The 24,911-nt window shown below is 45.2% G+C and overlaps 2 protein-coding genes across 2 annotated transcripts in view; one reads left to right on the top strand and one right to left on the bottom strand.

Moving 5' to 3' along the window:
* Nucleotides 1-24,348, bottom strand: part of ABCC11 (ATP binding cassette subfamily C member 11) — a 68,283-nt gene extending 43,935 nt beyond the window's left edge. The window contains 10 exon segments of the mRNA XM_061172437.1: nucleotides 743-891; nucleotides 1,027-1,174; nucleotides 2,204-2,377; nucleotides 5,564-5,598; nucleotides 5,601-5,796; nucleotides 7,830-7,977; nucleotides 12,211-12,369; nucleotides 14,760-14,878; nucleotides 16,403-16,545; nucleotides 24,308-24,348. Of these exon segments, the coding sequence (XP_061028420.1) occupies nucleotides 743-891; nucleotides 1,027-1,174; nucleotides 2,204-2,377; nucleotides 5,564-5,598; nucleotides 5,601-5,796; nucleotides 7,830-7,977; nucleotides 12,211-12,369; nucleotides 14,760-14,878; nucleotides 16,403-16,501 (1,227 nt within the window). The 5' untranslated portion in view covers nucleotides 16,502-16,545; nucleotides 24,308-24,348.
* The window catches only part of LONP2 (lon peptidase 2, peroxisomal), a 95,881-nt gene continuing 94,730 nt past the window's right edge, over nucleotides 23,761-24,911 (top strand). Inside the window, exon 1 of the mRNA XM_061174273.1 lies at nucleotides 23,761-24,106. Within this exon, the coding sequence (XP_061030256.1) occupies nucleotides 23,874-24,106 (233 nt within the window). The 5' untranslated portion in view covers nucleotides 23,761-23,873. The remainder of the gene's footprint in view (nucleotides 24,107-24,911) is intronic.

Genomic DNA, 24,911 nt, shown 5'->3' with positions numbered 1-24,911 from the left:
GGTCCAGCTTAATCTCAATTCCAACGGAGCAGGAACGCTTTGGTCCAGCCTGGCATGGTGTGAGTGCAGCGTGACCCTAAAGTTCCACTGAGCGTTCCCCTTACACAGCCTGCCGTCCACCCACCAGCTCGCCGGGGTGTTTCCCTGGTGTGTGCCGGGGCCTAGCAGAGGTGACTGCCGTCTGGAGCGCAGAGGAGCCCTTGGCTGCAGACTCTCAAATGCTCCCCCTCTTACTTCAGTTGCGGTCTCCTGGCCTCCCTGGCTGGCTTCCAACCTCTCTAAGAGCAGTACTCTGTCCTATTCTCAAAGAATTGGATTCCTAACCTTGAAAGGCAGCTGCTGCTTCCCAAGGCCAGGGTCAGACCACAAAAGAAAAGACAGAAGAAGCTAGACTTTTGTATTTGAAATGCATTTTCGTTTCCCTATTTTGGGATCAGAGGAACTCCCCACTTTAGGATTTTCAACCTCAGCATCGTCCGGGTGTTACCCACACGTTTCACCTCCCCTGCACCCCCAGATGACTGTTTCCCCTGCCCCACAGCTGTTCTGCAAGGGATACCAGTTCCTCAGATGGACTGAGAAGGAAGAAAGCTCGAGACCCTAAAAGTCTGGAAAATCAAGATCAATTTGTATTATTCATTTGCAAAATCTTCAGACCTTTCAGGGGCCTAGACTAGAAAAGGACACATGAGAAACCTCCCTATCAATATGGGGGAGGAAACAAAGTACCCCAAACACTCACTACTGAAGCTGTGAGTTTCAGCCGTAAGCCTGTGTGGATGAGGAACGTCACTACTGAGGCCATGGAGGAGGCTGTGAACAAGGTAGCAGTGGTCAGGCTCCGGATAAACCCACACTTCTCCAAGAGCTCCACTTCCTTTCTTCTGAGATCTGGAATTCATCGCAAGAACATTCTCCCAAGAGCATAGAACAAGCCCCGGAACATGAAAGAAATCCCCAGAAGGTGAGAGGCTTGGCCTGCCGTGACATTCCCAGGCTCTGGGCAGAAAGCCAGAGTTTCTGTACCTTTAATGATTTTTGAAAATGGTTTCTCCCAGGTGTACATTTTAATCAACTTAATGCATGTGAGAACTTCACTGGTCATGCGGATGTACTGGTCGCTGACCTCAGATGCATGATTCTGTATCTTCACAACCTTTCTGGCCAGGAATATCTGCAGTCGGGATGCAGCAAGAGCATCTTTTATAAGGGCAGGAAAGTGTGGCCTGGCATTAGTGTGGCAACTAAGAGTACTTCCAAAGGTAAACTCCAGTTGTGGACTGAATACCTGGGTCTAATCCTGCACTGTTTGAATCCATTGTGACTCTCAGTTCCGGGTCTCTACTGAAGGGTTCCAATGGAAGCCTCTCCACGCCATCATGCCTTGGGCACCTGCCTCACACATCCTGGGCGGCGGGAGGGGGCGTTCTCTTCTGGGTCCCAAGCTAGGCCGTGACTAACTAAACAGAAATACGACTTCTCTGCCTCTGGGAGCCCTAAACTCTCTACCAATTACAATCACCTTTTTAAAACAATTTTTTATTGAAGTACAGTTGACTTACAATGTTGTGTTAATTTCTCTGCACAGCAAAGTGACTCAGTTATAGATATATATGTATATTCTTTTTCATATTCTTTTCCATTATGGTTTGTCACAGGATATTGAATATATAGTTCCCTGTGCTGTACAGGAGGACTACAATCACCTTTTGATCAGAATACCTGAGCTGAGGGAGGAAAACACTCCATTTCAATAATTCAGAGCACACAAATCCAAGAGTCACTTCCTGTTTTGCCCAATTTTATTTCAGCTGAATCTTGGGCAGCAAATTTGCTTCCTTTCCCCCATTATACTGTGCCAATGTTAAATGCTATCTGCTTTATTATATCAGCACATTCTGGGTAGAAAAGAAGGAACCAAAATCTTACACAGAGGATGGCTCCTGAGGAAAGTCTGTGAAGCAGATAATCCATCACAGAAACCTACGAGGTGGGCCTCACCCATAAGATTCACCTCCTATTTATGAGGCCAGCATTGTGGCCAGAGAACCATTTGAGGTAGGAATTGAAGCTGAATCTCACCCCCAGTGGAATGAGCAGTCAACAAGAGTCAACATTCCCACTGAGAAGTACCCCGGATTCCAGAGCCCTAGGAGTTCTAGGGAATGTCCAACATCAAATGGGTGGCAAAGGAAGACATTACCTCCAGTGGTAAAATCAGGAGATAGCAAAGCACGGCAATGAGCACTGTGGGTCCAAGAGTGAGGCAGGAGGTAATGCTGCAGGCTATCAGCAGTAAGCAGATGAGCAAGGCCAGGGGCCCATAGCACACCCCTTCAAACAGGCAGTTTATGTCGCTGGTGAAGAAGCTGATGGCCTATAAGACAATAAGCCCATGGACACAAGTGTCACCTCTCCAGGCACCCAGAAGAGGCTACATGTGCATGTGGCAGCTGGGCTCGCCATGCCTTCTCCAGGCAGGAAGGCTTGAGGCAGGGTGGTAGAGTGGAGACAGACACACCAGGTTCACAGCTCTCCTGTTACTAGCTGTGTGACCCTGGAAAAGTTACTTTGCCACTCTGAGCCTCAGCTCCTCCACCTGTAAAGCTGGAATGATTATACCTACTTTATATGGTTGGTGTGACAATGTCAATAAATATCTGCACACATAGACTGTGCCCAATAAAAGTTATATTTTTCTATACTATTGCTACTACTACTAACAGCCACATTCCAGAGAGCAGCTTATAGTCTTCTATTCTATTCTAGTCTAGTCTATTCCATTCATTCTACTACTACTACTACTATTAACTGCATTTTTTGGCAGGAGCTGAGGCTTTTTCTCCTCCTCCTTTCTCTTTTTTGCTATAGACTCTTCGACCCACTCCCTACCTCCCCAACATATACTGCCTAGTTCAGTGTATAAAAGCTGACATTCCAAGTCACAAAAGTTTTGAGGAATCGATTCATTAATGTCTTTTGGAATTACCAACCTGAATCCCTAAGAAGTGATTTCCTTTTAACCTTAACCTGATGTCCTCCCAGTTCCCAAGATGTACCCCAGGCTGAGCCTTTAAAAACTGTTAGTTGAGGGACATAACTTGGTACAGACACTTTGGAGGGCAATTTAACAGTATCTTTTAAAATTAATGATTGCACAAACCCCATGACCTGCCAGTTTCACTTCTCTGTTGAGAAACATTCTCCTGTGCTGGAGGAAGCACATATACAGGGATGTTCATTGCAGCACTGCTTATCGCAGCAAACCCAGAAACACCCTAAATGTCCCTTGTTGGGGAAAGGTTAAAGCGTCCACCTAAGAAGTATTGGATAATATTGATGTAAAAATCTCACCCAAAAATCTATATTCTACATTTTCTATTGGTAAAACCAAGTTGCAGAACACTATGTAAAATGCAGTATCATTTATGGAAAAACACGCACACAAATACAATATGTTTTCTATGGGTAACTTGCATGTGTACCTAAAAGTACTTTAAAAAGCTTGGAAGGTGATGGTAGTCACCTCCAGGCATAAGGGGGGTGACGAGGTGTAGTGGGTCATCTATACTATTTTATTTTTTTTCCAAGGAGAATGTATTCAGGTGTTTTCAAAATTAATTTTAATATAAAATTTATGGGAGCAACTCTCTAGAAATCCTCATATGAGCAACTACTTCCATCTCCAGTTCCAAATGGGTCATGTTGTTTTCTGCTTCTGTGAAGATGTTTGGGGAAATTGGGCCTCACATACAGTAGGGACTTAGAACAGAGGCAAACAGAAAAGGAGCCAGGGTTGGCCTCGGTGCAGAAAGTCTCCTCAGCGAGGCAAGTAAGGGCACTGGTTCAGAGCCTGGAATTTGCAGCCAGGCTCTGCTGCTTACCAATCATGTGACTTGTACAAGTTTCATACCCTTTCTTGGCCTCAGTTTCCACCTCTGTGACAGTGGGAACAATAACAGAAACTACCGCATAAGAGGGTCGTCAGAGGACCAACTGAGCTAAGTAAAGCCCCTGGGACAATGGCTCAGAGGAAGTTAGCAGTTACTGTGATGACTCTGCTGAGATGAACAGGGAGAAGGGCTGTGTGAGTCCTTTAACTCCAGTCAAGTGCAGGAGGACAGAGCAGCCTCCTGCTTAAGGCCTAACAGAAATTAATGATACAATTTAACACATGAATCACCGGCCCCCTTCCACATACTTTGTATGTAAATACTAACTCATTTTATCCTATGAGACAATTCTATAAGGTTGGCCCTATTATTATCCCACAGCTCCAGAGAGGCTGAACAAGTTGCCTAAGGTCACAGAACTAATAAAATGGTGAAGAATAACAATAATGATGATAACAATAAATATCTTACATTTGTTAGCATTTGAATTAGAAAAGCATCTACTTGGTGGCAATGGTTAATATAGCAGATATTATTTTGGACATTGTCCTGTGTAATTAGGATGCTGGGCTTTTCGAGGGATAGAATAGTGAATCTGAAATGGTTCGTGTCTTTGAAGGGGGCTCATTTGAGTGGAACAGCCAGATTTGTGCTTGGTGGGGAGTGGGGGCAGAGGGCGGGATCTAGAGACACTATCATGAAGGAGAGGACATCTCAGCTGGGCCTTGAAGGATGAACAGAATTTTAAAAGGGCAGGGGCAGCGATGTGAGCAAAGCTGCCAGGGGGTGGACATGTCTGGTCTATCTGGGGACCCCAGGTTTAGCCCTACCAGGCTGGGAGGGTGGAAGCCAACCTAGGACTAGAGGAGGGGACACAGGAGGAGATGAGGCTGGAAAGTTGCTGATGCCAGATCACAAAGGAGTTTGGCTTGAGGGTAAAGAGCCAAAGTGGTACTGAGTTTTCCAAAAATTAAAATGTGTGTTTCAATATAAAAGTAATCCATGCTCCTCAAGGAAATTGGTAAGCAGTAGAAAAATAGGGAAAGTAAAATTAAATATAGAAAATTCCAATATCCCCGCCATGAATCTGGACCATAGTTGGTCATATCTTTCTTCAATCTCTGCCATTGTTTGTCTGTGTTATGCTGTAGGGAGCTCCAGATAATAACAATAACCAGGCCTGTAAGTATTCCTCCTCTGCAGATAAGAAAATTAATACTGAGAGGGTTTATCTCTGCTTGCTTTTCCCTAGATTTCCCTGAGCTACCAAGTCCTCCCATACCTTCTTCCCCAGGTTGTCTTGAGGGGATATGCTTTCTCTTGTGCTTCTACTCAGGATGTGTGCCTTTTGGTTCACTGCGGTATCCCCAGGGCCTAGAACAGGGCCTGGCCCAGAGTAGGCCTCAGGAACTATTTGTTGAATGGATGGATAAATCCTCTCTAAGGTTCTGAATACAACTGGCATCCCCCTGGGTTGTTGTTGAACTGCTCTTACGACCCCAGAGGCAATTGTCGATGGTTATCAACACTCACCCTGGGAATGATTTCCTTTGTCTTTCTTCCTTCTCTCCTAACTCCCTCTTCTCCCTCCCTTGGCCTCCAGGAAAGTGATGTCTCCAGGAGAAGGAGGAAACTACCAACTGGCCTCCGCCTGCAGCCTCATCACTTACCTCTCCCATGGTGATGTGTGTTAAAGACTTCAATTTATCAGCTTCTCAAGGGCAAAGGAGAAGACAGCTGTACGAAACCTGACGCCAGCGTGCTGGTTGATAACCCAGCATGAGCACATGCTCAGAGACTTCAGACACTCAGAGAGAAAAAGGGCAAAGCAAAGCCCTACTCCATAGGCAATGTTCCCCAACCGTTCTTCAGTATATTCCAGGATCTTTGGTATAACCAGCATCTAAAAGGAAACAGGAGTTTGGATCATTCACACTTCCCAATCCTGCTTTCAGGCAACACCAACCCAATATGGACCATGTGTGAGGTCCTCAAGTCAAGGGAGGGGGCTTATTGAACGATCACAACTGACTCAAGCATAATCCTGCACTCCAGAAGGTTACAGGCCAGTTGGAGGAGGCTTAGGAGTTCAACTGACCCAGATCAGAATCCCAGCTCCACCACCTCGTAGCTGGTCCTAAAACCAAGCAGGATCCTGTGGGATTCCTGGACACAGAAGCCTTTCTGTGTCCCCTGTTTCTTGTTTGTAGGAAATAGGTTTCAGCCTCCATGACCTTCCATGAGTTCCAAAGGGCGAGTTCAAACAGTTGTTAATCAGGGAAGGGAGGGGATGTGGAGACAAGGGAGGAACAGCCAAGAAACAATAGTGCAGCCTTGGGGCAGGTTCTGGTTCCACCTCAAGGGATACACATAACAATATCTTTGAGCTCTTCTGCAGAACTAAAAGCCCCAATAAATGGAAGATGTTAACCACTTGATGAAGCATTCTTCATTCCAGAGAGAAGGTCACAGTTTGATAACCTTGAGAACCACAGGAGTTCATCAGGAGACCACCTGAGGCCAGATTAAAGGAATGCAGGCCCTGCACATACCCTGATCCTTGTCAGCAACCTCGCCCTTGAACCATTGCTATAAAACTCCTCACCAAATCCCCCCCAAAAGAGACACACAGTTTTGAGGGCATTAGCCCACTGTGTCCCCCTTTGCCTGGCAAAGCAATAAAGCTCTTCTTTTCTACTTCTCCCAAAATTCTGTCTCTGAGATTCAATTAGGCACTGGTGCACAGAGGCAGTTTCAGCATCAGTCCCGACAGGAAACAGAGGACACAAACAAACGGGGTAATTCAGGAGTTAATAACAAGACTATTTACAAAGGTGTGGGCAGAACTGAGGAAATTCAACAGGGATGGAGAAGCACCCTGGAGCTAGCAACAGCAGAGAACTAAAGGGAGGAGACAGGGTGAGGTTACTGAAACCCAGAAGGAGAAAGTCATACGGAAAGGCCCCCTCATTTTCGGATCTGGTCACCAACCTCCAGTGACAGGAAGGGAAGGCAGTCAGAGCAATAAATATCTTGCCCTCACTTTCTCCTTCCCTCCAGCTTCCTGTTGGAATCTCCCACTGGTCCAATCCAACCAGAAGCCAGAAGCAGGGGGACCCCATTGATGTGATCCATAAAGGTCACACATTAGGGGCACAGGGCAGTGCAGAGAAAGGTGGAGAGTGGATCTGGAGGGACAACTGGAGAATATGCAGCACACTAACTGTCACCCAAGTCACTTATCTCTGTGGTATCATCAGCTGTTGCTTCCTCCTGACTTACCTCCATCCTTCCCTGAGCTGGTAACAGCACCTCAGTTTTCTTCTGGGGAGACTCTCGCCTGCCCCAATGCACGCAGTCTAGGCTGGATTGTCAATCAAAATGCTCCACTGCTGGCCAACAGGTGAGCACGTGACCCCAGCTGGGACAGCCAGACTCACTGTCTGCAGTGAGAATCTTGGGCTGAGGAACTGATAGGAAATAGTGAGCCCATTCATCCCAACCATGGTACATGGAGGAGACCTACATGCCCAGAGCTGCTCAGCCATTTCTCAAAGCAGCTCGCGTGTACTGAGCTGGGCTGAGTTCTAAGTGTTTTATATGCTTAACTCTTTTAATGTCACCCTATGAGGCAGGTAATTTCGGGCTCTCCATTTCACATGTGAGGGTTTCTATGAGGACTACAGCTGAGAGTGTCACGGGGTTCACGAGGAAATCAAGGCACAGAGGAGGTAAACAAATTGCCCAAAGTCACCCAGAAATTAAGTGGCTGCAGAATTCACACTTCTAACTACTACTAGTTCCACTGTCCCCAGAAAGTCTTCATTTTCTGAGCAGCATCTGAGAGACAAAGACATCCCCAATTCTTGGCATGGATTTCAACATGCTAATCTCCAAGGCCTGGAGTCCCGAAACCTCCCCAAGCCTACCACTTACTGGCCCCAGAACACTTGCGGCAGAGAAGCAGCTGCCCAAGAGCGTATTGAAAATAACCCTTGTTCTTTGGAATCTCAGCATCACTTGAAGCACTGAAGCTTTGTCAATTCCATGCCTTGAGACTTCTTCTTCCCAAAGGAGACGAAGCCTTGAAAAGAGGAAAATTGAGGCAAATGAAATCTCTTTGTATGTGTCACCCAATTGTCCTAGTTCTTGCTAGTCTAGGAGCTTGGTCACAGAAATCGTCAAACATAACACAAATAGAGAGAACAGTATAGGGCATCTCCCCAGATCTGCATTCCCCAGCTTTAAGAATTATCAACATTTGACATTTTTATTTCATCTCTCCTCCCCTCCACTTTTTTCTTTCTTTGCTAGAATATTTCAAGCAAATCCCAGAGATATCATTTCATCTATAAATGCTTCAGTGTGTATCTCTTCCAGATAAAGCCTTAAAAAACTCCGTAGTAACCATAATAACAATAGTTATGAATTAATAACTATTCATTATTAGTAACTATTAATTAATAGTTATATATTAATAACATAGTAAGAATAATTCCTTAATGACATTTAATCCAACTTTCTCTAATTATTTCAAAAATATGTTCTTACAGTTAGTTTGCCTAAATCAAGATCCAAATAGGGTTCACTCATTGCAGTTAAAAGACAAATCTGATAGGCCTCTTGCATCTCATTTTAATCTGTAACAGTTTCCCTTCCTCTGCATTTTCTGCCATTTACTTGCCAAAGAAACTGAGTTATTTATCCTGTAGAGTTTTCCACATTCTGGATTTGACTGATTGCATCCCTGTGGGTCTGTCTAACATAAATTTCTATTCCCTGTATTTCCTATTAAACTGCTAGTTAGATCTAGAGGCTTAATAAAATTCAGAATTCAAGTCAGCTGGCAAAAATACTTAATAGGTGATGTAGTGTATGTCCTTTTGCATCACATCAGAAGACGTACAATGTCTGCTGTCCCACTTTTAGTTATGTTAAGCTGGATCAGTGAGTTAAGGTGTGTCAGCCTGATTCATTCATTGCCAAGTTCCCCATCACTGATGATCGTTGCCTACATCCACTTCCAACAGGACTGGCAAAATGGTGATTTGTCTAACTCTGTCATTCCTTTTCTATTTAGTAGCTCGAATTTTTTCTGTAAAAAATAACTTTCCCTCATCAACTATTTTGTTACCCTGAAATACAGTAGGTTGAGGAAACAGCCTAAGGCTTTGAATAATGCCACTCGTCCTTTTTATACGCAAATTAAGATTCATAAAACCCAGAACTCTGACCTCCAAAAAGTGCCCTCATTTATTTCAAACTCCCCAAAAGTGTGCCCCAGTGTTGGATCATCCAACCAAAAGTGTATCCTTATTTTGACATTCCAAGCTAATGATGCCTGGGAGGTTTGTGCTACACCAGCAAAACAGAAACACCAAAAACATTTCATTTGGGTTTCAAAACATTTCATTTGGGCTTCCCTGGTGGCGCAGTGGTTGAGAATCTGCCTGCCAATGCAGGGGGCACGGGTTCGAGCCCTGGTCTGGGAAGATCCCACATACCGCGGAGCGACTAGGCCCGTGAGCCACAACTACTGAGCCTGCACGTCTGGAGCCTGTGCCCGCAACAAGAGAGGCCGCGATAGTGAGAGGCCCGCGCACCGCGATGAAGAGTGGCCCCCACTTGCCGCAACTAGAGAAAGCCCTCGCATAGAAATGAAGACCTAACACAGCAAAATAAATAAATTAATTAATTAAAAAGTCAGGAGCTCTTTAAAAAAAAAAAAAAAAAATTTCATTTTTTTTTCAGAAAAGCATCAAAGAACTTATCATGAAAAAAATTAAAATCATGTTGACTTTCTTACACTTCTATTTTATTTTGAATTATATTTGAGGCAGGAACAGGCGACTGGACAATAGTTATTGTGATATTCAAGGCTTCCAGCGTCTTAATCTGGCCCTTGGATGCCTCCCATGCATCCGCAATCCAATCTGTCAGCTGCAGGCACCGTGCTGGCGTCTGACCTTGGACTTCCTGGCTCCTGCTCCCCTATGTCCGGTTCCACTGTCTGGAAAGCGGTTACCACTGCCCATGATGAGAACATCAAGGACTATGCCAGGGGACCCCAGATGCTCCCGGAAGGTGCTACTCCTTAGACTGCGAGAGCACGGTGGACAGAACAGCCTCCCTTGTTTGGCCACCCTTTGCTGCCAGGGCCCGACAGCGGCACTGTTTTTGCATGTTCTCAAACAGCTCTGACAGCATCTGGGTCTCATTCTCTGCCCAGAATCTCACCAAGTCTCTCACGGCAAGCAGTTCTAGCCCTTTCTACTCTTTACCCTCCAGACATGGATACTCATGCCTAGCCTAAAACCAGAAGGGAACCAATACCATGAGAATCTTTCTGTCCTACTTTCCTTCACCTGCAATCAAAACTCCGGGCCTCTTCTTCCTTCCTGAGTTATGAAAACTACACCATCCCATGTCCACCTATGTGGACCAGATAACTTGAACAGCCTGGGCCCTAGCTCAACAAAGCAAAAATGTCCCCCCGGACACCTGTCTGTGTTGGAGGTTTCTATTGCTTGTGGATGATATTACTCAGGACAAACCATGGAGCCACGTCTCCTCATTCCAGCCCTAACCCCACACATAACACAATCCACAGAGACAACAAGCTCTAGAGTTGTTTCTATTGATACTTTGACTAGACAAATCCAAGTTTTCTGTAGCCTGCCCACAGCTCCCCTAGCAACTCTATCAATTTCTGGCCATGATTATTAGACTTAGATTCAAGAGACTTGGTTTCAAACTTCACCTCCTCCATTCATTAGCTATATGATTCAGGGAACATCATTTCATCTCTCTTCATCCTGGTTCTTCACTTGTAAGTTGGGGAAAATAATATCTGCCCTGTTTATTTCATAACCCTATTGTGATGGTCAAAGAAGACAATGGATGGGGAAATGCTCTGTAATTGTAGAACAATAAAAATGTGAAGAATTATGAGGGTCCTAAGGATGAAGGTGATGGTGGTGATAATGGTGATGCTGCCGAGAGTGGTGGCAATGATGATGGTGACAGTTTGTCAGCACATCCTTATAGAATCCAAAGCCCTTTTGAAGGATTAGGGAAGACACACCCCAGAACGCTGCCTGTTAAATGGAGAACATATAGAAAGAAACCCCTCTAAAGGTGTGAATGCATGGATAATTACCTTTCCCAAGAGACATCCCAAAAATGGAGTGATTGCAAAAGTGTTGGCAGTCAGGCCTTGTGAGTTATAGAATTCAAAAGGCAGCATCAGTGAACAGGAAGTGAAGGGAAGGAAATCAGGAGACCTTGTCCTCGCAATGGTTAGGGAAGAACAAGCAAGCTAACATTTAACTGATTGCCTATTATGCATCTGGCATTTTCCTACGTGCTTTACACTGAATTTATTACCTCTTGATTCTTACAACAATCCTATGAAGGACCATGAAATAATTTTTATAATTTACTATTTTATATATAGAAACACAGGACCCTGAGAGGGTAAGTAACACATCTGACATCATAGCTGGTAAAACGTGAGATTCCGACCAGTATCTGACATTATCCAAAAGGGGCTCCCTGGAAACTTTTTTTTTCCCGAGTAAGTCTGAGAAGCAATGGGTCAAAGTTTAACCAGTTTCTGTGTTCTCAGTGTCTTCACTACACTGATTTTCTTTATAAATCTCTGAGACCTGGAGACAGCATGCAACAGTTCACAAGCTCCCTGACCACTGAACGCTCTTTCCAGGGAGGCTCTGAGGGGACCACCATTTCCAGGAACACATTTGGAAAATGCCGTCTACACCTGGGGTATCTCATAAGCAGCTAGAGGTAGTAACATGAGTACAGGACGTTTCAAATCACTCATTTTTCCCCCATATGATCTTCCTATCACCTTGTAAGGTGGGTGGTACAGGAAATTTAATCCCACAACTAGTTAGTGGTGGCTCAAGGATTAAGAACCTGGGCCACTCACCAAAATTTAATCATCAGTGACACAGATAAATGCTTGATCCACAAAAAAAAGGCAAAAGGGACAAGAAGCAGTAATTTCTAATTTCTCGGTGTCCTGGGCCCCCAGGCAAACCTGATAAAAGATGTGAATTCTTGTTCCAGAAAAAGAGCTCTAGCCCATACATATAAAATATGTAAATTATTTCTTAACTCTGGATTAAGAACCTCCAGACTAGAGTGCGGCCTCCTGCTACAAAGGAAGAACTGATATATTTTGGCTGTCTGAGGATGGACCACCCCTAAACACACACATTTAAGCGACTCTGGTCACTGTCCACCAAGACATGGTCTTTAACCAACCCCACTGGCTTGCCCAACGTGACTTTACCTTTTGGCATTTTTGGCTGAGGCATCATGTACTGACAGCTGGGGGATGGTGTTCTCATCTAAGCGTTTCCGTAAACCTTGGATCATGACTGGGCTGAACCATGACAGCGTTAGGTAAGAGAACAGGCCAGCATCATCCAGGGGCTGGGGCGCAGGAAACCTAGCAGAGAAGTCACAGGCAATGTGGTCATACTAGGATGTAGGTGCCAGAGGTAGACAATTAAGTCAAGGGCAAGATTTGGAAGGGATGAGTGATAACTATGTAAAAACCACGGTGTGGTCATCTGGATATACAAAAAAGTATTTTTTTTCATGACTATTATTTGTGATAGTTAAAAACTAGAAACAACAAAACACCCATCGATAGGGGAATGATTTAAAAAGAAAGAAAACCAGTATGGTACATCTTGTACCGTATCGTAGAAAACAATGCAGAAAGGCCTAAAAATACAGATGATCTATGTGTAGAACATGGAAAGAGCTCTAAGAATATTAAGCAAGAAAAAAAAGCCACTTGCAGATGAAGAAATTTATTTAGTATATTTTTACTTATATAAAAAAAGAAGAAATAAGGGAAGGCAGACAAAACAATATATATATCTATTTTACATACAATATATGTCAAATTATATGACAATTTATATCAAATCATTAATAGTGTTTGAAGTAGGGATTAGAATTGGCAAAGAAACAGGAAAAGAGATTCTCATTGTTTTAATTTTTCTGTTTTACTTCTATAACTTCCACAAAAACAATAAAAATGAAGAAAAGTAAATAAGAATGATAAGGTCATAATCTCTGGGAATGATTCACAAATACGGAAATAATGATTGGATTAGGGTGTTGAGATTGTGTGCAATTTCTACGTTTTTTTTTTTTTTTGGCTGTACCTCGTGGCATGTGGGATCTAGTTCCCTGACCAGGGATCCAACACAAACCCCCTGCATTGGAAGTGTGGAGTCTTAACCACTGGACCACCAGCGAAGTCCCAATTTCTACTTCTTTTTTCAAAATTGCCTTTAATGCTAAATAATTCAATATGAAGAAAATTCAATTTTTATAAAACACTTGGGGAGAAAGACATGAAGGCAAAAATGCGAAACTCGTGGGATGTTCTTTGTTTTTGGCTATGGCCTCTTTTCTCCATGTTCTGGCCTTTTACATCCTCCCAGCCTGTCAGCAACCATGGTTGTACATTCTGGGCAATGCTGGCCATGCCTTTGCCAGAGATGTTGGAGAGAAAAGGACTGATGGGAAGATGAGACATTGCAGCAGATGTATGGGGCCATCTGTGATCACAAGAATAGGGCCAGAACTGATGAGCTAGGGCTGATATTCCAAAGGCCCAGCAGGAACACTGTCACTCTAAGATAAGGCTGCCCAGGTAAACTCAAGCACCAAGGTCCTTTGTGCTAGTGGAGATAAGATGCATTTGGTGGGCAACAACCTAGGTAGTATTGATAGAAGCTCAGATTTTAAAAATAGGAATACCAATGCAGTTTGTTTGACAGCTAAAATGTGGGAGGGAAGAGGGATCTGTAAATATGAAACAGGCTCCTGGTGATGAAACGCTGAGGAATCAGACTAGAAGTGTCATGGTCCTGTCAATATATGATGCATAAATGAACGTGTGTGTGAATCTGTGGGGGGCCCTGAAACCATGGGTGTATAAATCAGAAAGTCATTTGGTGATGGTTACTTTAAACTATGGTTTGTTAGAGAAGGCTCCATGAATTTCTTAAACTCAAGTTTAAGGGTAACATCATAGGGCATGTTACCCTTAAACGGCCCTTTCAATGGCTGCCCATTTCTCTCAGAATGAAGATGAAGGTACTTAATGTGGCCTGTGGGGCACAGATGGTCCCCCAGCGTCTGCCCTCTGCCTGCAGCTTCATCTCGTGCCACACCCACTATCACACAGGACTCTCCAGAGACACTGGCCTCCTTCTCAGTTCCTGGACACATACATCACTGTGTTCCTTCCACCGCAAGGCCGGGCCTTTGCACGTGCTATTCCCTCTGCCCAGGTCATCCTTCCCTCACTCTTGCCTAGTAAATTCTTGTTCATCCTCCAGGTCTCAGCTTCAGTATCACTCGGAACCCATCACATTGTCGCTGTTCCCTTGTCCCTCATGCCCCATATTTCTTCACAGCGCCTTCCTCAAACAGCTGTAATCACATGTTTATCTTCGAGCCTACGAGCTTACTGTCATTCTTCCCAACGTGAGGTTGGTGACGGGCAAGGATCCTGTCTGTCTCGCTCACTGTTATCCCCCCACCATCTGGCACAGTGCCTGGCATGTGTAGGTGCTCAATGAATCCTTGTTGACTGACTGACTGACTGAATGAATGAATGAATGAATGAATGAATAAAGGTGCTGGCTGTGCTTCCCTGATGTGCCTCAGGCTTCTCAGGAGGTGTTTGGCTGTGGTGGGTGACAGGACAGTGTTGGGACATGATTATGTAGCCTTTGGGAGGGGTCCATGTGTGAGGGTCTGAAGATCACTGCCCTGGAGGGTACCAACCCTCAGCTCCCCTTCAGGACTCACTTTGGCTTCGGACGGAAGGGAATCATGGTTCTCCGGGCAGCATCGTACTTCCCCATCTCTGGTGCCTCAGGCTCCCTCACCTGCTGGCTCCAGGGGCTGTCTTCAAGAGTGAAAGTTTTCTTGGGAAAGAAAAAACAAAAGCACATCAGTTTCAGACTTCACAAATACTGTCCTGAGGGAGTGAGGGACCAGCCACCCAAGGAGGGTGGATCTTTCCACATCCAGCCTTACTAGAGAACGGCTGCCAGAGTCAGATAGAGAAAGACAAATACTGTATGATCTCACTTATATGTAGAATAAAAAAACACCTACCCAACCAACAACCAAACAAAAAGCCTGATTGCTGAGTGCCAGAGTTGGGGGGTGGGGCGGGGGGGATAGGCAAAATGGGTGAAGGTGGTCAAAAGTACAAACATCCAGTTATAAGTCATGGGGATGTGATGCGCAGCGTGGTGACTGTAGTTAATAACACTGCATTGCACATTTGAAAGCTGCTAAGAGAGTAGATCTTAAAATTCTTCACAAGAAAAAAAATATTTGAACTATGTGTGGTGATGGATATTGTGGTGATCCTTTCATAATATATACAAACAGCAAATCATTACGTGGTACCTCTGAAACGAATATGATGTTTTATGCCAATTATATCTCAATACAAATAAATAAATAAAAGAAAGGTTGCCAGGCAGGGAATGAGCAACGGCTGAGAGTCAGAGCAACCAGGTCCCAGCTCTGGCTCTGCCCCACATCGGCTGGGTGACTCTGGGTGGGGGGGGGGGGTCACTCCACCTCCCTGGGCTTTTATCTGTCGATAAACACTGTAGACAAGAAGAAAGGGCGCTATTTTTTTTTTTAATATTTATTTATTTATTTATTTTTGGCTGTGTTGGGTCTTCGTTTCTGGGCGAGGGCTTTCTCTAGTTGCGGCAAGTGGGGGCCACTCTTCATCGTGGTGCGCGGGCCTCTCACTATCGCGGCCTCTCTTGTTGCGGCGCACAGGCTCCAGACGAAGGGCGCTATTTTCAGTCATCCACAGAATGCAAGACCAAGTCACCCTCTGAGGGTAAATCTACTAAAAAGAAATCAAGAAGTAAAAAAGTAAATCTGAAGACATTACATGTTACCCTTTTGATGAAGTGGGAAACAACTAAAATGAAAAAGATATATCATTTCTAGGACTTCATATAGAATAAATAACACTCTCTTGAAAGCACAGCAAGGGACCTATGGGAAGAGATTCAGAATAGTGTTTACTTCAGGCAGGGAGAGTTGGGAAATGGGATGGGTGGAAGACCAGTAGCTGGATGTGATTGTTAGGGTAGGAGCTGGTGAGTTGGTGATGGGTTTATTGGTGCTTATTATATTATTATAGGTAAATACATAGATAAATAGGTGTGTGATAGAGAGACAGACAGAGACAGAGAGATAGAGAGGGATAGTGGGAGAGAGATGTATGAGCCATGAATGTGTATCATGACCAAGGATTATGATTCATCTAATTGTGGAAGCCTGAGTTCCATTAAAAAAAAAAAAATCAAAGTTGAATAAATATGGGACAAAATTCTTTGACCTAGTTTATGACCATTGAGAATGTCCTGTCAACTCAGTTTCCTGGTGTTTTGATGCAAAGGAGATCTACTTACATAGCTCAGTCCTGAAACCGTGTCATCATCTACATCCAAGCCGAGATTCACAAGGTCTCCGGAAGACCTGGGGACCCAGTATATCTTCCTTCTGGTCATTTTCAGGTGTCCTGCCAATTCTTTGTTTCCCAGAATCAGAGAATCTGAAAAGGCAACAGGTAGGAGCAGATTAGATAGAGCCCTAAGCAGCCAGGAGAGGGGGCACATCACCCAGCAGCGAGTGTACTGGGGGCCTTTGTCACAGCACCTGCTCTTCCCTCTGCTTGGAATGGGCTTGGGTCCCTCTCTTTAAACATCTACTTGGGTCTCAGCCCAAGATCACCTAGGGAAACCTCAAACCACCCATTCCCAACCCACATCCTTGGGCCAGGCCAATCTTCTTTAACATATTCAAGGCCTGCTCCTGAAACCATGCTTCTTCTTTTATCCCAGTTTGTAATTGTCCATTTAGGTGAATCACTGATTTTTTAGAGTTCATTTCCTGCACTAAACAGAGATCCTCACGAGGGCAGAGACATGTCTGCTTTGCTCACTATTAAATCTCTGGGTCCTAGGGATCTCCTAGGAGGAGAGCATGTGTTCAATAAATAAATGGTGAATGGATGAATAAATAAGTGAAAGAAATGTGATTTTGCCATTCTCTGACTTGGTTTTCACAGACTCAAGGGAGTGGATCTGGGCACAATTTAGGAAATTTAAATAATTAAAAAATATATTAATTTGCTTTTCATTTTGCCTATGTGAATATCTAATTCACTCCCAGAACATCCATGTGCCTGGGGCAGGAGGGGGGATGGTAATTAGTACTATTTCTGAAGGAATAGAAAGAGAAAGAAAATGTACAACAGGGCTGGCATCGTGGGGTATGATGGGTGTCTCACAGGGCCCCGTACTCAGAAGGGCCCCAGGCTTGGTTCAATGCTCTGCCCGTCACCATCATGAAATTCTTCATAATTTGAACAAGGAGTCCCACATTTTCATTTTGTACTGGGTCCTGCAAATTATGTAGTCAGTCCTGGTGTTCAGATACAGCTTTTGACATTCAAGTATTGGATTGTGCTTCAAGTAAACAGACCTGAAGACTAGCCTATTCTCTTGGGAGAAGATTCTCTAAATTCCTTTATTCCATTACTTCCCATCTCACTTCCTTTTAGCAAATCACGCCCAAATCTGGTGAACTCAGTTTCTGGAATTCTCCTATAGAGCCTACAAGATAGACTCCCCAGCCATGGCACCAGGCCATAAGGTATACAGTTGGCCCTCTGTACCCACATGTTCCGCTATCAGGATTCAACCAACTGACGATAGATAATATTCGGAAACCCCCCCCCCCCCAAAAACCAGAATGTTCCAAAAAGGAAAACTTCAGCTGGCACAGGAAACTATTTACATAGCATTCCATTGTATTTACAGCTATTTACATAGTATTTACATTTTCTTAGGTATTATAAGTAATCTAGAGATGACTTAAAGTATATGGGAGGAAGTTCTTAGATTATATGCAAATACTACACCATTTTATATAAGGGACTTGAGCATCCTTGGATTTTCGTATACACAGCGGGCCTGGAACCAATGACCCCTCTGAACTGAGGGGCAACTGTACAACTGTGATGGTAGCAGTGGACCTTTCAGGGGTGATGGAAAATTAAAAAGAAAAGGAGGTATGTCAGGTAAGAGAGGCTGTCACATATTTCTTGTTTAAGACTGTGGGAAGAGTCCAGTTTCTGGCTGCTATGAACCAGCCTAGGACACAGACATATTAAAGTGAAATTGGCATGATTCAATGGAAGGAGGCCCTGGGGGTAGGACCATGGTGTACTGGTGTACAGTTTATTCACTACACAAAGGTTCTCAGTGGAGGGAATGGGGAGGGGGAGGGGGAGGTGGAGTCAGCAAATTCTAGATTGCAAGTCATGCACCCTGGCAAGGGGCTGTGTCCACGGTCTCAGTGGTGTGCTGGTAAACGTGTGTATCTGTAACTAACCTGTGGTTGCAGTTGGTGTAGTTCCAACGTAAGTGTTACTTGACATTTTTCTTTATGTTAATGAGTCTCTTTGCTGAAGAGTTTTCAAATACTGAAAGAATATTTTCTCATTTTTTGTGCTCTTCACAATGTAACGGCTACCAGCACCACACACTTGTTAATCTGCATTATTAACACTTCCTGCATTTATTTCTTAAGCCTAGACAATCAATAAAATAATAAAACAAGCCCAGATTTGTAGCCTTTGCCGATTTTTGTGGTGTAAATATTCCCATCGTGGATGATTTCAAGCTACCAACATGTTGGGAAGAGAGGCGCATTCAGAAATCACTGTATGGTTATCTCCAGGATACAAGTACAGTAGATGTAAATAACCTCAAAAGTATAAATAGTAAAATGTAGTGAAATAATTAGGAAATGATAGATTTTTGAGTATTACCTTTGTCTTTGATATTATTAATTGTAAGTCTATATAATTTAATTTTAATGTTTGTGTTTAACAGCTGGGTTCTCAAAATTCCTGAAAATTTGACAGTTTGTTCTTGTGAACTAGCATCTTAAAATGGTAAGCCTAAACATTTATGTTCTCCTAATTAACCAGCAAGTAGGGGCTCATGAGGAAGACCAGATTCTTAGAGAACAAATACAGAAATTAGATTTTTTCTCACCTTTCAGGTATAGTATGATTTGCCAACCTGGTTTATTTATACACACCTGCAAAGAGATACAATGAGGGTTTTAAAGACGTGACTCCTTATAGAAATACAGAAGTCATCCAGGAAACTAGCAACAGGGAAAAGTAAAGCAAATGAAAATGAAGGGAATGCAAATGTGTGCAATGGATATGCTTGCAGAACACCAATTGCTCATCTCAACCTTAACTGGAGCTCAGCCACATATTGGCTTGAGCTGCCTTCCATGTCTATGAGGCCCACTTCCGCTTCCTTGAATGGCCGGGGGAATTCCCTCCAGAGTTTTCTTTGGCATCCTAGAAAAGTTCCCTGGCCTCCCACCTTCCTCTCAAGAAGATAGAGCTGACGTTTATTCATTCTAGTTAAGGGCAAGCCCATCACTGTGGTCAGGCCGGGGGCCAGGACAGGACTGGGAATAAACCAGAGAGGAAACAGATGCTTCCAGCCCTGTGCTCCCAGATCCCCAGGGGGCCAAAGTCATGATTAGACACGGGCCATTTGCATATGGGGAAACAGCCTGTGTACAGGAGGGGGGCCCTTGGAGAGACGTAACTTTTTTGGAGGAGCTGATTTATTTCCTCATTGTTCTTACCACTTTCCTAGCAGGGTCTAGTGTCCAAGGCCAGAAGGGGCACCAGAGGGTAGGGGAGGTGCCCATGGTGAGGGGCAGAGGGCCGGAGAGCCAGGCCTGAGGAAGCTGAGATGATTAGACCTCTCCCTTGCCTTCCCTGGGTAGCTGGGTAGCTTTCCAGGGGCTGGTTCTCAGAGATCCTGGAGCCCCGCGCTGGCCGTGGCCGTCTTGTTGACTGCTGAATCCCTACAGCCCAGAGCCTGGTCTTCTCTGTTCCAGAAACTGGGAAGCTCCTTCCCATCTTGGTCTTTGTCTGAGTCCTAACCTCTGCCGAGAACACTTTCCTCCGAGCTCCCTGCAGAGCCTGGCCTTTCTCGTCACGTAGGTTTCAGCTCAAACACCACTTCTGCAGGGTCACCTTCCTAGACCTCCCTCCCTCATCTTGTCCTCCTGTCTCTAGAACCTTCTACAGATTTTCCTATTAGATTTCCTTTACTTATCACTTTCTGAAATTGTCATTTCTTTGGGGACTTACTTATTTTCTGCCTACCTCACTAGAATGTAAGCCCTTTGACACCAGGGGCCTTGTCTGTCTTTTTCGCTGATGCATCCGTGAATCTAGATTAGTGCCTAGCACATAGCAGATGCAGAATAAGTATTTGGTGGATCAATGAAGGAAGTAGATGTAGAGCTGGTTAAAGTAGGAACCAGGAGAGCCACACGGTCGCTTAAGAACTCACACTTAGATTCTTGATGCTTTCCCAAGTGGGCTGGCACCCCATCACAGAGACAGACTGATGGGATAGAAAGAAGGTGTTCATCAAGCAAGCAACTTAAATGTGGACCCGGTCCCATACCACACCTTCTACGATGCAGAAGGAATTTGTATTTAAAAATAAATCCAGCTATTATTATGTGACTAGACACTCATATTGCTTGTCGTTGTTGGAGAGGGTGTATGTTAAAAGCATTAAACATGATCAAAAAATATACCACAAGGTTTATAAGATGGTTTTTGAAGTTCTTCAAAAAATGGGGCCCTTCCCCCTTGACCTTGGAGAGGTCTTGGTGAAAAGGTAAGCTCTTGGGGAGCTGGGCCATGCATTTTTTAATCTTATTTTTTTAACCCCTAGAGTCTATCAGGGGGTGAGGTACTCAGCCCCATCCAGAGAGGTGATCCAGAGCTTGCTGATTGGATCTAGGATCTCCTGCTACCAGCCCAACTGCTCTCTAGGCCCTAGCGGCTAGGGCCCTGGTCTAGGGAACATCCTTGATGACTGTTTCTCCTTCACTCGTCATGTCCAATCCATCAGCGTGCTCTGTTGAAGCTACATTCAAACATGGCTTGAATCCACTGCTTCTAGTCTGAGCCCCATCACCTCTTGCCTGGACAATCTCAACCACCTCCTAACTGGCCTCCCCGCGTCTGACCTTAAAACCTTGCATTCTGGGGCTTCCCTGGTGGCGCAGTGGTTGAGAGTCTGCCTGCCAATGCAGGGGACACGGGTTCGAGCCCTGGTCCAGGAAGATCCCACATGCCACGGAGCAACTAAGCCCGTGAGCCACAACTACTGAGCCTGCGCGTCTGGAGCCTGTGCTCTGCAACAAGAGAGGCCGCGACAGTGAGAGGCCCGTGCACCGCGATGAAGAGTGGCCCCCGCTCGCCGCAACTAGAGAAAGCCCTCGCACAGAAACGAAGACCCAACACAGCCAAAAATAAATAAATAAATAAATAAATAAAAATAAAAACAAAAAACAAAAAAAAAACCTCGCATTCCATTCTCCACACAGCAGCCAATATGACATTTTGAAAACAGAAGCCTGAAGAATTATTCCACAGCTTGAAACTGCCTATGGCTTGCACTGGGTTTAGAGTAAGACCCAAACTCCTTAGCAGACTCCTTACCCCAACTCTTCACTCCTTATAGGGCCCTCTATAGCCTCCCCTCCCACTTCTCTCCTGCTTCCCTCAGCAGGCCCCACCTCAGCAAATTCCAGGAGCAGTCTCCTCAAACATCCTAAATTCATTCCAGCCTCAAAGTCTTTGCAATCATTGCTGCTTCTGCCTGAAATAGCACCCCCTCGGCAACCACCCCACGACCTCTGCATGGTTGCAGTACAGGGCTCAGCTCTTCAGAGAGGCCTGTTCTCACCATCTAAAGGGCGTATTGCCATCCAAAAGGATTTTCCTTGCTTATTTTCGGTTTCTCCCCCTAGAATGTTAGCTCCATGAAAGCAGGAACCTTGTCTGTTGTGTTCACTGATGTATCCCTGTGGGAAGCATGCAGTCTTAGCCGGAGGTAACTCCTGGAGGAGACAGTATGTCTCTCACAAAAAGCAAAGCCCTTACCTTGGAATGCACTCTTTTTCCCAGGCCTGAGGGATGTAAAAGAGATTAGCAAAGCTATCTCAAGCCAGGAGACCTCAGGGAACTGAGAGTCCTGGTTGTTCCTTATGGCTGGGGGCTGTGTGTGAGCCTGGTTAAGGGAAGATAATGTTCAAGGATAGTTGTTGTAAACTTGTTGACGTCAGTGGTAATGACTGAACTGAGATGATAAGCAATTCCATGGGTTTATTGTCTAATAATGAGTTCCTCTTCTGTCTATATAAGATTCAGTAAATTCTAAATAAAGTGCCTTGCAACCATCAGTTGTCTTGGTCCTTCTGACCCCATACTCGTGGTGCTATTCAGTCTCTTGCCCCTCTCCGTCGGGACCTGGAAGACCCTCTGCAGTGGCTGGACCATCGCATATCCCCAGCACCTAAAGTAATATCCAGTACATAGTAGGCATTCAAAAAATGGTTGTTTAGAGAATGAATAAAAGGTGGGATCATGTCAGAGAAAGAGCTTTAGGCCGGAGACTCCGAGTTCCTGAATTTCTGTCTCCAGCACAGCAGCTAGGACACCTGCCTTCTCCTTTCCCTTACCTGCTGCACTGTATCAGACTCAGCTGTCTATGGGTCTGTCCCTCTGGCCAAGAGGTGCTTGAGGGTAGGACCTTGCCTTCTGTTCCGCTCTCTACCCTCCACAATCAGACCGGGGTCTTGCACTCAGCAGGCCCTCAACAAATGCATGTTGTCTTGACTAGACTTTCAATTCCCTCCTGGATTCTGAGAGCATTGCTGAACTTCATATTTGGGGAAAAATTTCCATCTGCAAACTACAGCCAAACCCAAGTCAAATTCCAATGTGAAGGAGCTCCCAAGGGCCAAATCTGAAAAAATTCAAGCAATGATATACATGATATTATTGCATGATAGCCCATAAAAAACTGAATACCCATGAGTCCATACTAACATAAAAAGTAATTGAATAAGTAAATTATTCATTTATTGGGGAGGGAGATGGGGCAGCTTTTTCTTACAGATTTCAATTAATGTAGACTTAACTCCCTACACATACTTACTACTTATAATGAGAAAAATAGTACCTTAAAGTGGAGAAACCTAGCAGGTACTATTATACCTTCACCAAGTAATCACTGTCAAAATCATCATTGGTAAGACATTTTACCATCATGTATCACTAAGGCACATCACTTCTGTGGTCTTCCTGACAAAAATGTATAATGTTGATCTTGAAAGAACATCAGATAAACCCAAATTGAGGGACATTCTACAAACTAAGGGATCAATACGTTTTAAAAGTTGCAAAGCTTTGAAGAAAAAAAGAAAAGAAAGATTGAGGAGACATCACAACTAAATGAAAAGTGGGGTTGGGGACCAGAAAAAAGGACATTTGTGAGAAAACTGGCAAAATTTGTGGAAGTCTATAGATTAGATAACAGGAGTGTTAATTTCCTGGTTTTTAATAGTTGAAGGATGATTGTGTAAGATGATTACAGGGGAAGCTGGGTGACAGGTACATGGAAACTCCCTACTATATTTTTGTACATCTAAAATCAATTCGAATAGAAAGGTACAAACATTTCAAGTGGACACAATTTACATGGGATCATCCTTGGGCATACAGCTCTGCTCTGAGGGAGCCTCCGGAGAAAGCGGAGTAGCGGGCCGGGAAGCAGGGGTCGCCCGGCGGGCGGAGTGCGCATCTCTTCGCGTGTGTACGGCGCGGGGCGGTGGCAGAGCCCGGGGGCGGGCGGGAGCGCGGGGCCGGAAGCGGCGGCGTGCCGGGGTCTGAGGGTTGGTCGTCGCCGCGTAGGCCGCGCGGAGCCGGCCGTCGGGCTCCCGGGGACTCTCCCGGCGCGGAGGGCCGTCGCCATGTCGTCCCTGAGCCCCATCCAGATCCCCAGCCGCCTCCCGCTGCTGCTCACGCACGAGGGCGTGCTGCTGCCCGGCTCCACCATGCGCACCAGCGTGGACTCGGCCCGCAACCTGCAGCTGGTGCGGAGCCGCCTGCTCAAGGGCACGTCGCTGCAGAGCACCATCCTGGGCGTCATCCCCAACACTCCCGACCCGGCCAGCGACGCGCAGGACCTGCCGCCGCTGCACAGGTAGGCCGGGCGGCTCGGCGGCGGCGCGGCCTCCTCCCGAGACCCGGCCCGGCCTCGGGGCGTGGGGCTCGGGGGGCCCCGCGGCGGTGTTCCGCCTCTCCAGACGACTCACGCGTCAGACGGGGGTGACAGAGGAATGCCTCGTGACTGTTAAATGAGATGACTCACGGAGTCGTGAAAGCTGCACGATTAGCTGCTCACCATCTGATGTGAATTTCCTTTCCCGCCCCCGGGTCTTCAGACTCCTAGGCCGGTGCTCTTAACCTTCCAGGCCCCCCTCTTTCTTTTCCTTCCTCTCTTCCCTTCCCCCACCCCCTTCTTCCTTCTTTAACTTCCTTCCCACCTCTTTTGTCCTCTTAACGGAGATACTTGGCTGCTTCACGTTTTCTCTTTTCCCGTCCCATCCTAAATTGCACCATTTCCTTATTAATTTGGGGGTGCCTTTCTAACACACTCCCTGCCTCCCCCGCCCCCTGCCTTTTCTCTTCCCCTCACTGCTTCTGTTTTCCTTCCTAAAGGGCCTTCCCTGTTCACATTTTCCCTTGTCTCCCTTTCTAGAACTTTCCTATCTTCTCATCTTTTCTCATATCGTAACGTTTCTTAGGCCCCAAGCTTACCACTGGACTCCCCTACACCATGGCCCTAGTTGTGTGACTTTGGGTGACAGATTGAACCTGTGCTTATTTCTTTCATCACCTGTAATTTGGAAACTAGCAGCATCCGTCTTTTACTAGCAGCATCCGTCTTTTACGTGTGTTATGAAGATGAAGTGAAATCACACGTGTGTGGTCTGTTTTGCACCAGG

Source organism: Eubalaena glacialis, chromosome 18 (genome assembly GCF_028564815.1).
Source record: "Eubalaena glacialis isolate mEubGla1 chromosome 18, mEubGla1.1.hap2.+ XY, whole genome shotgun sequence".
NCBI classification, from domain to species: domain Eukaryota; kingdom Metazoa; phylum Chordata; class Mammalia; order Artiodactyla; family Balaenidae; genus Eubalaena; species Eubalaena glacialis.
The sequence above is the reverse complement of the archived record's forward strand: the minus strand, read 5'-3'. Positions and strand labels throughout refer to the sequence as shown.